The following is a 16171-nucleotide window of genomic DNA, read 5'->3' as shown; positions in this document are numbered from 1 at the left end:
TGAAAGTCAGAGAAGATTTCTACCGAAGTCAGGCCAAGATAGGCTACCTTGGATAAAGAGGAGCATCTTTCCTTCAGTATCAAAGCACCAGTTATAGAAAGCCACATGATAGCTCAACTCTCCTTGAAGTAGCTGGCAACTCAAAGATACTCTTAAAACAGCAACTAATTTTCAAGATCTAAAACTTTGAACAGTCCTTTCCATAGGTTGTGGGAGTTCTTGTAATTGCTTTGTAGATCCTTTAGTAAGGAAAGAATTCTGCAGCTTGGATGTAAAGCCTGGGGAAAAAGAAATAGTTTGTAGAGATTTGTTGGCTGCTGTGATGTTTCTCCATGCAAGTCTAGTGAGCTAGGTTAGGGGGCTGGGGAGGGGGTGGAAGAGCAAGCAGGGGAATGTTGTTGCTATTGTGATGCAAGTAATGAGAAGAGCTTGAGCAAATTTTCTGTTTTGCTTTGACTTTTTTCTTGCTTGCTTGCTCTTGAACATCTGAAACTGTCGTGTGTGTGTGTGTCCTGTTCAATACTGAATTCCTATCTCTCACACTTTCAGGTGGGCATTCTAGAAACAACAGTGGAAGCTCTGAGTCCAGTCTTCCCAACATAGCCAGGTCTTTACTGCTGGTGGATCAGCTCATAGACCTGTAGCAGTGACACAGTAGCAGACGCAGTTTCTGTAACGTACCTAATCCTCTGTTTTCATTTCCAGAAGAGTTACCTTCAGTTGTGGTTCTTTTGGGCTTTTTTTTTTTCCCCCCTCCTTAACGAAAAGAAAAACAAATCTGTCAACAGGAGACAGTCACCCACCTTTCTCCCCGTCTTCCCATGCCCTGGGAAAGATTCTGTCTCAGTTCTCCAGGTAGTCCTCTCTAAAGCTGGTAAAAACCCGTTGTGGTTCCTTCTGCACCTGTCTTTGCTAGCCTGTGTCTAAAGGGAGCACCGTCCTTAGCCGCCCTGCTGAGATGTACACATAGCACCATGGAAAGCCTAACTGTAAATGAATTAGGTAATCGTAGCTGATGTATGATCCCTACGTACAACAGACTCCTTTCTCCTTAGAGTAGTGCGTGAACAACTGTGTTTCAATCTTTGCGTTTGTGTTTTTGGGTTTGGTTTTTGTTTTGTTCCTGTTTTCTGATGAATGGGCAGGAGGAAGGGGACAGGTGAAATTGGTAGGGACGTCCCTCTCCTGCAGAATACAGGTTAGGAGAGCTGATGTTTCTAAATTGCCAGTGTATGCTTCAGAGGAGGAGAAAGCACCGGATTCCTCTGAAGTAGTCTTGCCTAGTACCTCTGGTGATGGTGCATATGAAGAGAGTTTTCCGGACTGCCCCCAGCTAATGGTTTGCTGTTTAACAATCCTGCTTGTGAATGAACTGCGCTTCCCTGGGGGAGGGGGAAAAAAAAAGAAAAAAGAAAAAAAGAAAAGAAAAAAGAAAAAAACAAAACAGATTGTTAAAGCTGCAAAAATGACCCTAAGTGAAATATAACAAGGTTTTGAACCAAATACATGTGAGTATGGCTGTGATTAGCATTTTGTTGACCCTTTTTTGGATGAAAAGGGCATTGTGGCAGCAGCAGATGTATTTTCTGTGACTTCTTTTCTGTGTTTGACTGGAAAAAAAGAAAATCCCCCCAACCTACTGTAAATTGTGTATGAAACAAATTGTCCTACGGTTGTTTGTCTATTTTTAATCCTCGTTTTAGTCAAGCATCTGGTATCTGTTCTGGGTTCCCTGTTTTCTCTTGTAACTGCATATAGTGCAAACCAGTTAAGTATGGAACCATTTGTTTCAGTAGACAAAGATTACTGTGGACTTTATTCCACTCTTCAGTCTTTGTGGAACAAGCATGCACTTGGTTCAGATGGTTTGAAATAAGTGCTGCTACAACTTGATGGGTTTTACCTTTTCTTTTTCCCTTCACATGCTTAGTTTGTCAACTAGCTGGATACACTAAACTTGTTTTCATTGGCTTATGGTCATGAAGTCCGGAATTTCTATCTTGTATTTGAAAGCTCTTTCTGAACAGAAGGACTCTTCCTCTGTAGTGGAATAATTAATAGCTTACTGCTAACCTTGTGTATGTGTATGTAGCTGTATTAGTAAAAGTGCAGTTCCCCATGTGCGAAAGTATGAACGACTGAAATATGTATGTGCTGACCTCTCGCTAAGAAGGAAAGAAATCAAAGTTTGTGACTACTCCTTTCCTATCTCCAGTCTCTCCGCTATCCCCCCACCCCAACACTTAGTTTAACAAATTCTGTAAATAGAACTACCATCGATTGTGTCTGCTCTACATTACTCTTCTTTTAAAACCTACACTTAATAATAAAAGTATTGCTTAAGTGTGTTGTATCATTACATGTGTATACTGCACTTTCCAAGAGAAGCTTTACATGAGAACTATGGAAATGACCTTAGTAAAATTGTGGATAGAACTTTATTATTTTTTTGTTTTATATTCCTAAAGCACAGGCAAGCTGGACTGGAAAACATGAAGACGCTATAGATAGAAAGTTATTGTATAGTCAGATCTGAGATTATATGAAAAGAGAATGGATTTTAAAAAGTAACCATCTACTGTATATTAGAAACAAAGATTTCTGTGAATTAAAGTACTTTTAAAGAATGTTTAAGATTTTAAATCTAATGGCACTTGTTCAAGGGTTCTGGAAAAATTATAAATGCACTGGGTTGTTAATAATGCTATTAAATAAGCAGATGTGAATGTTTATTTTATTGCTTTTTCAAGTAGCTATTCATGGATCTGGGTGGGAAATATGATACAATGGAAGCATACGTTTTTAGAGATGTCTATTATCTAGACCTCCTTCACCAGAAAATACTCACCACTTATTTGTGAAATGAATGGAAAATGCAAGAGAGATGAAATGAGTGGATATTTGGGATTAATTTTAAGCTCTCCAAAAAATGTGACTGTCCTACGGGCGTTAGGTTAGCGTTGGTGTGCTGCTCAAAAGTTGAGAGTTTGTGTGAAAGCTGCTGCTGTGAAGGAACAAATTGAACTTTCATCCAGTGTCCACATGGGAGAAGTTTGGTACCCAGCATTCCCGAAATGGCGTAAGAATGATTCTCTCTTATAGCTATGGTTGGAGCCTTGTTTGAAGCCATGGGAGATGTTTGTGTCCCCTTTTAAGGGTCGTGGGGTCAGGTGGTGTTAAGTAACAGAATACAAACCTCCAGTCAGCAAAATCACAGCAGAGCGATTCTCCTCTCTGCCCGGTATGTGCTGTTCATTCACGACGGGATGACAGAGGGGCCTTTCTGCCCTAACAGGCTGGAGCTTGTAGTAGTGTTTTTGGCATTAATTATTTTGATGGATCCTCCTGATAGGATACTACAAATGCAACCACAGTACACGGAGCAATTTCCTTTCAAGTCAAGGTTGTGCTTTGGATGCAAGAATAAACTCTGGTTTTGGGGTGGCAAGATGTTCAAAGGAATAGTTGGAATGTAGATGTTGGTTCTCGCTTACTCTGAGGGGGCTTGGGTTTTGAACTGCCCCGCCTTTGGAAGTCTCCCCAGTTCATCTTTTAAATGGATGAGCGCAGGTGTCGCACCCACAATTCAGAGATCGGCAAGTTTGTATTGCATCTGACAATATCCACTGTGTTGGGAGTCCTGTCCCAAAACCAGAAGGTGCTGCAGCTTCCTGAATTCTGGCTGTCCAAGTCTTCATGGGGTTCCTTGGGAGTTGGCCGAGTACGAAGGACTTGGCTAGGGCTGCAGGCACTGTGCAACCTGCTGGAGAAGTCTGCGAGCTGGGCAGAAGAATCTTAGCACTGGTGGCTTTGTGGCAGATGTTCTGCCTCCTCTAACAGCCCATTTACCACAAGCAATGGCAGCTTGAGTGAATCTGTGTAGGGCAAAATTATTTTTAGAGGGGGCTTCTTGTAAATGAATGATGATGGCATTCTTCAGCCTGAAAGCTCGCAGGATATTGCCTCCAGTGACTTTCCAAAACCACCTTATTTAAAAATTGATTTTAAAAAGTTTTTGTTATTACAATGAAAGTTCAGATGCGATTCAGACCAAAGACAGAGTTCAGCAAGTTTTGGGGTATCCAAGCAAACATACAATGTGGAGCAAGTGGGCCTCTGACTACAGAAAATGTCATCAAGCACATAGTGTGCTGCGGTAGCATCTGAAGTGCGTGTGTGTCTGGAGCAAGTTATTTTCTTTTTAGCCAATACATTTTCTAGTTCAGGAACTCTCATAGGAATCTGTCAGAGTTGGGGAGTAGAACTGGCATGGATGTGGGGGAAGCGTGAATGTAACACGGGAGAGTGCTCTGATGAATGAGGCTCATCCGTCAACTCAGTTACCAGTGATCGGGTGAGTCGAGTCTCTTTGAGGTGTGTGGGCACTGCACATTAAAACTGCATCACTCCAGTAGGAAACATAGACTTATTGGGGGGGGGGGAGAAAAAAAAAGTGTTTTCTTTGTATTTATTTTTTGTTCCTGTGTAGTCTATTTCCGTAACTGAAAGAAGCTGTGTTCTGGGGACAGCCGTGCCTATGCGCGGGAGCGCAGACTCCATGCACAGCATCAGATCTCATTGTTCCTTGGGAGGAAGGGTGGGTTGCTTGGCTGGGGTTGTTTTAAGGACATTACTGATGTGTGACTTGTGCTCCTGCCTTGCGCGGGAGGGAGTTTAACCCATAGGAACTCCCCTTACATTTGTCTCAGAGGGTCACAGACTGCATCTTAAAAGTGACTTGCATATGTAACACTTGGCTTGTGCACAGTACAAATGAGGGGGCAACCAAACGATGCTGTTAGTCTCCAGTTGGCCGGTCTTGCTCGTAAACTGCTGGAATGTGGTGTGTGGGGTTGGTGCGTTTAACACCTGCCCTGTCTCACTTTGCATGTTGCAAATGACTGTACAAGTGTGCCAAAACTAGAACATTAAATTCCATATCTTCTGGCACTGAAGAACCCTGGATCTGCTCCCATATCTGCCACTGTGCAGTGACTTTGGGCAGAAACGCTTAATTCTGCTATCCAAATTGTTGTCCAATGACATAGTAATGGTGATGCTGACCTTTGGTGGTCTGCTTTGGTACCTCCTCACTGAACACACTGTATGGGGGTAGTTCTCTATTGTTGTTTAATGATATTGCTTCAAGGAATTGGAATACAAGGAAAAACTCCACCGTTTCAAGAACCAGGAATGAGAAGTCTTTTGGCCCTTTTTAAATGCCAAACTAGTACTAGTAATTGTGCTGATTTTTAGCTACCTGTTACCATATGTTGAGACCTTCCTGACTTTGGCTTGATGAAATCGGGAGAGTTATTCAGTGGAAGAGTAGCTTTAGGCTCTAGGAATGCCTCTGTCTCCCCTGACTTTCTTGTTCTGGGCTCTGCTCCAGAAATGAGATCATCATCTTGGTGACTGCTCTGCCTCCTTGCAGCCCCCTGTAATAGGGGGAGTAAATCTTTTATAGCTTTCCTGTTAGTTAGTTCAGTACTTTGCCATTTCAGTGCACCGTTTTCCTTAAAAGATGGGGGACCTCCATGTGTCAGTGTGGTAACTCAGGGGTAATGGTCTTTTCTTCAGGTTGCTATCTTGAATACATGCAGGGTGTAGTCCCGGGGTACCAAGTGATAAGTGTTTTTATTACTAAGGTTCTCCCTGCAGAAAGAGAGCCTGAGTGTATAGTTTAGGAATTGTTTCTTCAGTATGTATATCTGACCTTGGAATAAAAAAAATACACGAACGTTGTACAAGGGTAGAGAGAAACCTTATCTATGAACTCAAGCTTCTGTAAAGAATTTATGCTGTAACGCTTGCAGCTGTTAGGAGTGTGCATGCATTAAAACCTGAGCATTAATTGAAAATGTAAGGGGTGCTTCCCCATGAAGTTACACACAGATCTCGGGAGTCCGGAGGAGGAGGGGACAAAAGAGGCAGCTGCCCATTGACGGTGTCCATCTTGGCATAGGCAGATGTTAGGAAATGCTGCCTCTGCAAAAGAGGCATCTCTTTTTGCACGAGGGGTTGGGGGTGCTTTGTGTGTTGATTCAAGCAAACCATCTGCCTGTATCTTTTCAGGCCTCTTGCATAGCGTGCCCTTGGTGTGAATGGGAGCCGAGTCATCACAGAGAAGGGGCAGGACTTCAAACAAAAAGGCACTGTCTTAGTTTCACAGGATTTGTCCTTTACCCTCACGCTGTTATCAGCTCGTGGAGTGACCCCTTCTCTCCTTTACTGTAACACAGAACAAAACTGCCATGCCTTCTCATATGAAACCGTCCCTCGAGCGCTTCAGTCTCGCTGGTCTCTGATCTCAGACCTGCCGAAGCATCTGTTGGCGCTGGCTAACTTAAATTCTCTGTCGTCCTAAAAGTTACGCAGCATGTGCCTCTGAAATGTTCGTCTGCAAAGCCTGTAGCTAAGGCTGCTTATGGGAATGCACTGACCTTGTCTCATTAGCTCTAACCAGACCTTTACACAAAGGGGTTTGGGGTTTTTGGGTTTGATTGCAAACTTAAGTGTCTAAGCATGGCTCAGGCCTTTTTTAACATACGAGATTAACAACTGTGAGAGGAGATGTCTAAGCCACTGTCTAGTTAGACATGCACCCAGATGTTAGCTGAAGTAAAATGCTGGCATGATGTTGTCTTCCTTGTCGTAGTGATGCTGCCATTGCTCCCTCTGGGACTGTCCCTTTGCTTTCTGCCAAAGGAAACAAACTGAGGGAACCCAAGAACATGAGAAAGAAAAGGTGCCTGAGATCAGTTACTGTGGGATGGTGTCTGGAAGCCAGGTCTTCCTCCTTCAACATCAGAAAAATAGAACATGGGAGTGTAGATGGTGCTCCTCTCTTGTCAGTAAATCCCCAAACTTCTCAGGTAACCCACTGCATTTTAATATCGTTGTGCCCATTTTTGTTGTTTTCAAATTGTCAGGGCCCTTCCCTTCTTGCTGTATTGCCTAGCAGCTTTGAGTGAAACCAGCTCCTAACTGAAGGCTGGAACGAGCTCCTACCTAAGCATCGCTTCATTTTTTCCTCCCAGAATAATTCACAACTCCTGTACTGGCCTTAGCAAGGGAGAAAACTGCTTCCAAGCATTCGGTGCCCTTCTCACTTATGATGGGCAGAGAGAGCAAGAAAACATTGGAAAAAGTAACTTTTCCGAGAATAGAGCGTTCTGCCTATCATACAGTGTCTCCAAGCTCAGAGACGCATGCTGCTCCTGTCCTAAGCGAACGGGCTTATATCTTGTCAGCCCTTCTCTTACTCTGTCCTAAATGTCATCGCTTACATGAACATAGACACCTACTAACGCAAGTAGTCCTTAAAAAGAAAATTCTGATCAAATGACTTGTTCGCGCTGTTCTTGTGAAAAGTGGGTCATTGGTTTGCATTGGCATAATGTTCACCATGATAAATGCCTTTTTCCTTCCCTTGCTTTCCTGTACGCTATATTTCAACGAGGACTGGGTAATTCAGAGGCATTTGCGTGATGTGGCAACCGGTCTTGCTCTGCTTCAGCCTGTATTCTCAAAATCTCACAATAATACCAGGTAAATATACAACCAGCCTCCTGGAAGAAAACAACACCATAGACGTGTTGTTCCTGTAATCTGAGATTAGCATCTAAGGTTAAACCATTGCTGACAACATAGGCTTCAGGAAAGATAGACAGTATTTTTGTAGAGTAACTTATAAAATGTTCACATATCTACACTGTCTTTATTTAGCAGTGTAATGTATCTAAGTGAATAGTTTCCCAATAAATACCGATTTTGATGCCTAATGAACGACTACTGTGTCTTTAATTGTGAGAGGTGACTGAGAACGGGTTAACTCGCGTACGTCTACAGACTTGATCAAGAAATGGTGCCTTGCGGGCTGCGATGGGTGTTCAAATGTGAATGATTAACCTGGGCAGAGTTTGGATGCGATGATGCTATTTTGCCACAGCGGGGTGGGTTTGTTAGTACCTCGCTTGTCCATCGCTCGGTGGATACCAAACAACATCCTTGCCCTCCTCGTTCTTCCTGCAATTCATACTGCTTAGTTTTCATGTGCCTTTTTCCTATCCTCTTGCTAACATGAGTCCAATGACATGCTCCTAACCTGCCAATAGTTCTTTGAAGGTAAGAGATCTTCTCTTCTGTCTGTGTGAGTCGTAAGGCACACAACCCCATCTTGGGCTCTTGTAACTGGAGAAGAGCAGAACAGCAAGCCTCTCCCCGCACTGTCTTGTTACACTAACACAGAAGCAAGCCAGATCGTTATAGTTATGTTAGATACTTGATCTGAAGTCATGGTATGGATTGTTTAAAATCCTTTGTCTTGCAGTGGTTTAAAATAATGCTGCTATAGTTACCAGGATTCATTAAAAGCTATAGGCTGACCTTCATTCTTTGAAATGTGTATGTTATTTTAGCAGATTGTAGGGCATCCCTGAGTGTAATTCCACGTATCCGTGGGATGGCTCACAGAAATAGAGGCTATGCCAAGCTATATATCTGCTTGTAGGGCAGTCAGTAAGCAACGGTGCAGAATGAAATGACAAAAATTGTCTGTTTGCTGGAGCCTCACTCCAGCCAGCAGTGTTACGGAGTGAAAACCTCTCTGATGGTGGTCGTTATCGTGGGTGGCAGAGAAAACCTTGTGGAATGGTGCTGAGAGAGTGCTGGATGTGCCCATTCGTGTGTCAAACATCTTCCATCTCTTTCTGAAAACTGGTACTTGTGGTGTCCCCGAGCCGTGAGGCAGCGTCGAGTTGTGTGTCGGTTTGTGTGTCGTAAATACCTTCCCTGGCATTTTTATTTTCTTTATTTGCCCTCCCTCTCCTTCCCATTTTCCATGCGTGATGGTGGTTTAAATCTGAACGGCATGACATTTCTCGTGTAATAAGTACCTTTCATTCTTATTTATGACTAAGGAGACGGAGCTTGTTGAGTAACACTCTTCTCTTGCACTTTTAGGTCTGCAGAGGGATCCGGCCCTATTCCCAGTTGTAGCTCTTGAACTCTGTAAAGGACCTTCTGGCAGTGATGGACTTGCTCTGTACAAGGGTCAGTCTGAGATACTGGAGGTGAAAACACAGCACAACTCGGAGTCAGACTACTTAACAAGAGATGGTCCTTCAAGCAACAGCTCCTTCTACAGCAGCGAAGGAGAGGGGACAGACCACGAAGGAGATATTTTGGATTGTAGCGGGTCCAGGCCTTTACTGATGGATTCGGAAGAGGAGGAGGAAACCTGCAAGTTGTGCGCAGGGTTCCTGCAGCCTGTGCCCAGGGAAAGACATGAGGCCTCCAAAGAAGATCCCCACTCCCAGGCTAGAGCAGGGGAGACGCTGTTCCCTGCCTTCCAGTCTCACACCGGGGAGGTTTTTAACGAACCGGATGTTTTTGCCACGGCTCCTTTCCGAAGCTCGAGAAAAGTGCCTGATGAGGTGGATGTCTTTACCAAAGCTCCCTTTATCTCCAAGGCCATCGTGGCTCTTAGACATCCAGAAGAAGCAGATGTGTTTCTGAGAGCCCCTTTCACTAAAAAGAAAAGCATGGAAGAGTTGACTTCCCATAGTATGTCTAAAGAACCGTTCGCACCACCTGTTTTCCTAAGTCAAGGAGGCGATGTCCAACACAGAGCTAACGCAATGTTCCCAAGCCTGGATTCGGCAATGCGTGGGTCCACGGCCTCGGCGAGATCTCCGTATCCCTCTGCCGGGTTTACTCAGCCAAGCAATCTTCATCCCTCTTCCGTAAGAGCCGTGGAGACCCAGGAAAACGTCCCTTCTAAAGGGGTGCTGCAAGAGCAGGGTGGCATTGCCAGTGAGAGAAACCAAGGACATGCGCTGCCCCAGGAAGCCGTGCTGGGCTCCGTGGTTAACAAGCCTTTCCGTCCGCAATCCTTGTCAAAATATTCCCGTCACTACAGTCCAGAAGATGGGCAGGGTCTCGAGGTCAAGCCCATAGCTGCTTACAAAGTGGTTTCTCAGACAAACAGACAGGCGATAGCAGGGTCTGTCTCTGTTGCCCCTCTGTCTTCCAGGACTACAGAGCTGCCCGGCGGGGATCCGTTTGCTTCAGCACCCTTTCCTTCCAAAGCGGGAAAGCAAAAGCCTTAATCTGCTGTGAGCTGGGAGGTGTGCTTCCCATAGGACCACCTCTCACAGGACCTTGAACCTCTTAGTTGAAATGAATGACATAGCAATATATATATATAAAAAAAAAAATTATTATTTTTTGGTCAGAACTCTATTTGCAGTGATATATAGTTGAACCATTCTAAGTTATGTTAGTTAGTCTGAACGCCTGGCTCTCAGGATCTTCATATCCTTTTCAGTTGCTTCTTACCTTCCCCTTCCTCACTCCCCCATTTATTTTTCAGATGCTTTTCCAAAACAGTAATATTCTGTATTTTCTGGTCCTGGCTGCATTATAAGATGAATGAAAAGGTTAATTAATTACAGAGCAAGTCAAGCGGGACTTGCTAGTGCTCTGGAAAGGAAGTGATTTCACAGGTTAAAGGGTTATTGCGACTTCTTTCCTATGGGGGGGGGCTTGTGGAAGAGCGCATTTTTCTGGCAGCGATGGCAGACCTGGCAGAGCGATTCTGTCGTGTGTGTGTGTTCGTAGGTTATGTGCACACCGAGTGAAAGCCGTGCAGGCGATGTCTGGTACCAGGTTTGTGCAGCACTGACCTGAGCAGAGCCGTGGTATCGCATGTGCAGCATTTCTTTGCTCGCTGTGGCATGTAACATGTGGAAGTGCTTCTGCCTGGGTCCTGTGCCGGAGCCCGGAGGAGTCGGCGGAAGGACTCTCAGTGCCTTCAGTCGCTTGTCTTGCAAACCCTCAGATGGATGAACTTCAGCAAAGCAGTCTGTCAGGCTGTTACTATTGCTGTTGTTTGGAAAATGGAATGATCAGGCAAAGCTTTCAGTTTTACATGTGTATTTCCTGTCTGGTTTATGCCAAAGTGTAGGATCGAGAAATTTGCTTATGGTGTTGTGAAGGAGAGAGCCGTGCATTTTTACAGTATTAAAAATAGGCCTTATGGAAAAATTTATTATGCAAACAACTCGATAGATGTCCTGATCTACATACCTCATTTGGTGTAATTCAGCATTTGCTGCAATCCGGTTAGAGTGATTTATACTAGCAGAGAACTTGACTCTATATTTGTAAATTCTGCCTTTTGTTTTCCTCTTGATTAAGGATGAACCTAAACAAAATCCATTCACACTCCTTTGGTAATGTTTGCTCTACTTCCAAAATATTGTGCTTTCTACCGTATTCCCAAAGAGAAAGACAACTTCTTATTGCTTGTTCAGTCACTGATGTAGTGAATCTTAATACAGTATTTGGAGGAAAAGTCGCCCGGGCTGGCAGCTGGGCAGAAACAAAGCAGACTTTGCTCCCCTCTCTTTTCAGTAATGTAAGGCAGAGATAAGAGCGAAACCTCCCATCTTTATTCTGCAAAATGCCTGATTGCATAAGTTGTCCTGGATCTGCTATTTCTGGCCCGCAAAGGCTGCTTGTAAGTGTGGACTGGCTTTCAAAATAACCAGTTATAGGGACTCTTTGGGCTCCCAGTCGCTGATGAATCTCTGCAGCGCAGTAATCCTTCCTCCTAACAGGTGCTGGTGCTGCAGAATGTCTCCCAAGAAAAAATTTTGGTGGTTTTATTTTTAGGGACTTGACATCTATGGAAAAAATCCCCATTGACTCCAGTAGCATCTGGCCAAGTCTCATAGAAGCCTTGCGGTGGCCATTTCCCAAGGGAGTTTGTTCATTATCACGTGAGCTGGAGCCTTGCACTGAGGGTAAAGGATGTATTTTACGTTTGGGGGTGTCCCACAAGTGGCTTTGAGGTCTTTGGGCGTTTGCAGGGGCGTTGTTGGAGCAACGGGTAGGTTGCTGAGATCAGGACCGGTCGTATGTAGATGAGGTTCCTGCCCTGCCCGCTTTCTGACTTGTTTGTACTCGGAAAGAAAGTACTGCGAGTGCTGTCACTCTGAGAGAGGGAAGGATCAGCCGTAGCTCCTCCTAACTCTCTGGAGTCACACCTGGGAGAGCTTCAGCAGCCGAAAACAGACTTCAGTCTAGTTTTGCGGGGAAAAAAACCTGACGCCACCTCTAGTACATAGCTTTGTCTGATGTCCAAATAATAAGCGTTAAAGGAATGCAACAGGCATAAAGATGCACGTGAAGGCTGCTTAAACAAAGCAGAACATTGCACAGTCCAGGGCTGACTCACTGCTGACTTTTAAGCCCAGCAGCGTAAGGGGAGGATGGATGGAAAAACCCTGAACGCTGGGAGCTGACTAGCAAAACATCTGCAAGTAGGAGTTACCAACTGCTCATGTTTCCTTTCCCCTCCCTGAATTCAGTTCCCCTCCAAAATATCTCCAGTTGCAAGAGATGAGCCAAATGTTCTGCTGGACGTGCTCGGCGTGGGGATTGCCTGGAAGGGAGAGGGAGAAGCTTGGGCCGAGGTCTTAAAGCCCTGGGATGGGGAGGGAGAATACTTGGAAGCCAGGAGGCTACGTTGGCTTGCACAGCCCAGTTGCTGGCAAATAGTGACTTGCCGAGCCCAGGTCAGGTCGAGTTGTGTGGAGCTGGGAACCTTCTGCCTTGCTCTGCTACACTCAGAGTTAAGTAATATTGGTGCATACTGGTGGTTTAAGGCTTTTTCTGTCCTCCATCACCACCTCTTGAAAACAGAAGTACTGTAAAGAAATTTCTGGGTTTCCCTTGAGATGTTTCTTCAGCAAAGCTGAGGCTCTTGTTTATTGTGTTTTGTTGTCGTTGAGTTTTCTGTTTAAATATATACCTGAAAGGCGGTTGTTGTTTTTGTTTTAAATATATACCCCCCCAAGCTGGTTGTGGCTGGATTGGATCAGTGAGAGATGCTGAGAATGACTGCGATAGCAAACTGTGAATTCAAAGGATACCAAGGAGGCTGAGCGTGAGGGCCCAGATTTGTTTCAGCACGCAACCTGCGTCATGGCCGTGCGTGCAGCCAGGAGGCTGAATTTGGCCTCGAGCTGTTAAATTTGCTTGGGAAGCTGCTGGAAGGGAGGTCAGGCCTTGGCGGTGCAGGGATGAATCCGCGGAACAGGGAGATGCTTTGCTGGAGCAAGCATATAAATAAGATGTGGGTTCAAGGTATTACCTGTGCTAACTGGATTCAGGTTCTCCTTCCTTTCCTTCATTTTTACTTGAAAAATTGCTTTTGGATAATTCTGTGAAACTTCTTACAATGCCAGGTCTTACTTAGCTGACGCTGGAGAAGCATTAGCCCGTTCCCCTTCACGCTCGGACCGGAGCCCCTTGCCTCTCGTGTGTGTGTTCGTATCGGCGAGGCGGAGATGAGCTGCGTGTAGTTCAGACCTTGCTATCCTGCACTGCCAGACAAGGGAGGAAGGGAAAATGCACCGAGGCGCAGCGAGGTGTGCGGGCTTGTTTACAGCCCTGATTCAGGTCAGGTCAGACTGAATTTCCAGCTAGCATTTTGGCAGCTTTTATGTTCTTCGAGCACTTTACACAAAAAGCAAGCTAACCGTGCCCCACAAGCTAATGATCCTGCCAGCATACATCCAGTGCTTAAATGGTTTTAAATCTCTTTTGCGGGGTGGAGGCAGCTTGTTGCTATCTCTGCATGTGGCCTATAAAGTAATGGGACTTTTGGTTATGGTCAGAAAACTGGCTTTCAACGCCTGTTAGTCTGATATCCTTCTCAATTCCAGCCTGTATTCCTCCTAATCCTGCACTGCCAGTACTGCAGCTTCAGTCTGATGAATTGTAGGTGGAAATTTCATTTCCATAGTTTCTGAAGCTTACTGTTTTTAATGAATGTGGAAGAATAATGCTAATTTTTTTCTTTGCCACACAACCGGTGATCTTAATGAAATAAGACCGGTTTGGCCTCAATGCAGCGTTTTGAAGTCAGTTTTCTGAACAGAACCACTGGTTTCATCTTTTTTTAAAGCTGTAGTAAATTCTGTTAACTGCCCTGGGTCCTCATGCATGGCCAGAGGGCTGCAGTTATCGCTGCAGTCCTGTGACAATCTTAGATTCGTGCTGGGAAAGGGACTGGTTCTTACCCATTGCCAGCTTCAGCTTGAATGTACTTAAAGTCTCTCTTCAAAGTGATTAATCAGAGTTTCTGCATGCAAAAAAAAAAAAAGCAGTTGGCTTGGCTCTCTGTGCCTCACTGCCATGACGTTTGTACATCGCACATAGTGGGACCAGCCGCCATGGTGTTCACCTGCACTTTCTGCAGCCTGCTGCAGTATTTTTGGGACTTTCCCCGTATCTCCTCTCCCTTCCAGCCAGCTCAGTACTAGTCATACGTGGTGTTAAGTTTACAATCTTAGTCTCTTGAAGCCAGCGCACACTCAATGTGTAATGCACACTATGCATGGAGCACATAGGTGATATTAAGCTCGTAACAGCAAACCCGTGTAAGCAATCGCGACGCACAGCGCCTGAAGCATGTCTCCAGTGGGACTTAAGCAAGCCTGAGCGAGATCTGTTTAATTGCTGAACTCTCAATCACTCCAAAGTGGTAATCGGTTACTTTAACTCAGCTTCCACCAAAGACTCTTGTGTTGGGGAGTTGAATTTTCGTGTTTGGTTTTTTTTTTTTTTTCCTCATGGTGTTAAATCGAGGCCTTTCAGTACACCAAAAGACTCCAAAGCATTTTTACAGTAGTATCTTGACAGTGAAATCTTGTTCCAGTTCTGAAACACGTTCCTGAAACCTCATCAGCTGTATTAGTGTTTCTAAAAATAAGCCACGGCCTGTAGTTTCCATTGTAGGTAGGGTAAATACCGTCACACACACCTAGAAATACTCCCCTGTGAAGTCAGAGGGATAATGATGATCCACTGTTCCCCGATCCCTCCCCTCCAAAGGGAGAAATAATTCCTCGCAGGGGTGGGGAGGGCAGGGTGCTTGCTCCGGGGTAGGATGCAGCTGGTAGAGCATCGCTATGCACCAAGTCCGGCAGTGAAAGAAACTCTCTTGTTTCTGCGTGGAGTGGGAAGCCGGAGCTGGAAGCGTCCGTAGTCTCCGCTAACTGTGACAAACAATCTGTGACTCGTGTCCTAAGAGCAGTGTTTCCTTTGCACCGCGCTGTTACTAAGGCAATTCTTAGCGGTCTTGGAAGTACCTCTGACTTGCAGATTTGATGGAGTCAAGTTTTGCACTCCGGGTGTGATCATCTGTGTTTCTGGTAATCATGATGAAGAAATGTTCGAGTTGTAAACTTATGTACATGTTATTAAAACTGTATCTGATTACAATACATCTTCTCCGCTGTGCATTCCTTCTCCCCTTCCCATGCAAAGTATTTTTGCTGGATACGAAGAATCTGGTTTTTAGTAAGTTCTTCCTCATAAGGTACTGAACTCGCTCTGTCCTTGCTGTTTTATCTGGCAGCTGTAAAGTCAAACTGATCTTACTGCTATGAGCAGAGGCTTTCAGCAGTGGATATTCCAGTTTACTGGAGAGAAACCTTCATGCCTAGGGCAATGCTACAAGACGGCGCAGAGCCACTGAGCCCTCCCTGCAAACACAGGAGCTGCTGCTGCAAGCGAGGAGGTGCAGAAGGAACCCGTCCCCGAAGAGGAGCCGCTGTACGTGAGCGAAACGGTCCGTGACCGCCCGCTGCCGTGCCGTGCCGAGCTGTGCACACGTAGGGGGGACACGGGGGCGTCCAAGAATAGGTTTTGGCAAAGCTCAGGGAAAACGTGCTTTCTGTGAGCGCAACTGCCTGCCAAGGTACAGCGAATCCAGCGAGGAATGACTGAAACGAAGGGCTGAAAGTTTGTTTAAAGAACTTTGTTGGATTTTTAGGTTGTATTAGTTAATTGTAAGAGAATAAGCAGCTATGATCGGCCTAATGTAAGTGACTTTCTGGTCCAAAATCGGCAGGACTATAATCACACTAAGGGGGGAAAGGCAGCCGTGGCACAGGCATGAACTGGAACCTCATCATCTTGCTGAAATTGCAGATGTGTCTCCTTCCTCCCCAGGGAGACTCTTCCTCCTCTCGTTCCTTGTGCAACAACCCTGGATGTCGGCAGCAGCTGCCATCTGCAAAATCCAGACCTTCCACCTCAGATATTTTGTGCTCAAAACAAACACATTACCTCTCACCGTTTCTGCGGCCCCCAT

General features: G+C 45.1%; 2 protein-coding genes across 2 annotated transcripts in view; both read left to right on the top strand.

Moving 5' to 3' along the window:
- Nucleotides 1-644, top strand: part of LOC104081992 (AP2-associated protein kinase 1 {ECO:0000303|PubMed:11877461}-like) — a 71147-nt gene extending 70503 nt beyond the window's left edge. Inside the window, 1 exon segment of the mRNA XM_009584930.1 lies at nt 550-644. Coding sequence (XP_009583225.1) covers nt 550-644 — 95 coding nt within the window.
- A 6846-nt stretch (nt 645-7490) lies between these two features.
- Nucleotides 7491-10112, top strand: LOC104081991 (uncharacterized protein FLJ45252-like). Its single transcript, XM_009584929.1, has 2 exons — nt 7491-7551; nt 8965-10112. Exons 1-2 carry the CDS (start codon nt 7491-7493, stop codon nt 10110-10112), a joined length of 1209 nt encoding a protein of 402 aa, XP_009583224.1.
- Nucleotides 10113-16171: the final 6059 nt, after the last annotated feature.

The sequence above is a fragment of the Fulmarus glacialis genome, unplaced genomic scaffold (genome assembly GCF_000690835.1).
Source record: "Fulmarus glacialis isolate BGI_N327 unplaced genomic scaffold, ASM69083v1 scaffold6609, whole genome shotgun sequence".
Lineage (NCBI taxonomy): Eukaryota > Metazoa > Chordata > Aves > Procellariiformes > Procellariidae > Fulmarus > Fulmarus glacialis.
Note: the sequence above shows the minus strand (reverse complement) of the source record. Positions and strands in the feature narration are given on the sequence as shown.

Bases quoted from the DNA above. Each gene is read 5' to 3' on its own strand.
- LOC104081991 (XM_009584929.1), top strand. From the start codon at position 7,491: ATGTGGCAACCGGTCTTGCTCTGCTTCAGCCTGTATTCTCAAAATCTC. The intron at 7,552-8,964 runs GTAAATATACAA...TTGCACTTTTAG, and splicing joins AAATCTCACAATAATACCAG to GTCTGCAGAGGGATCCGGCC.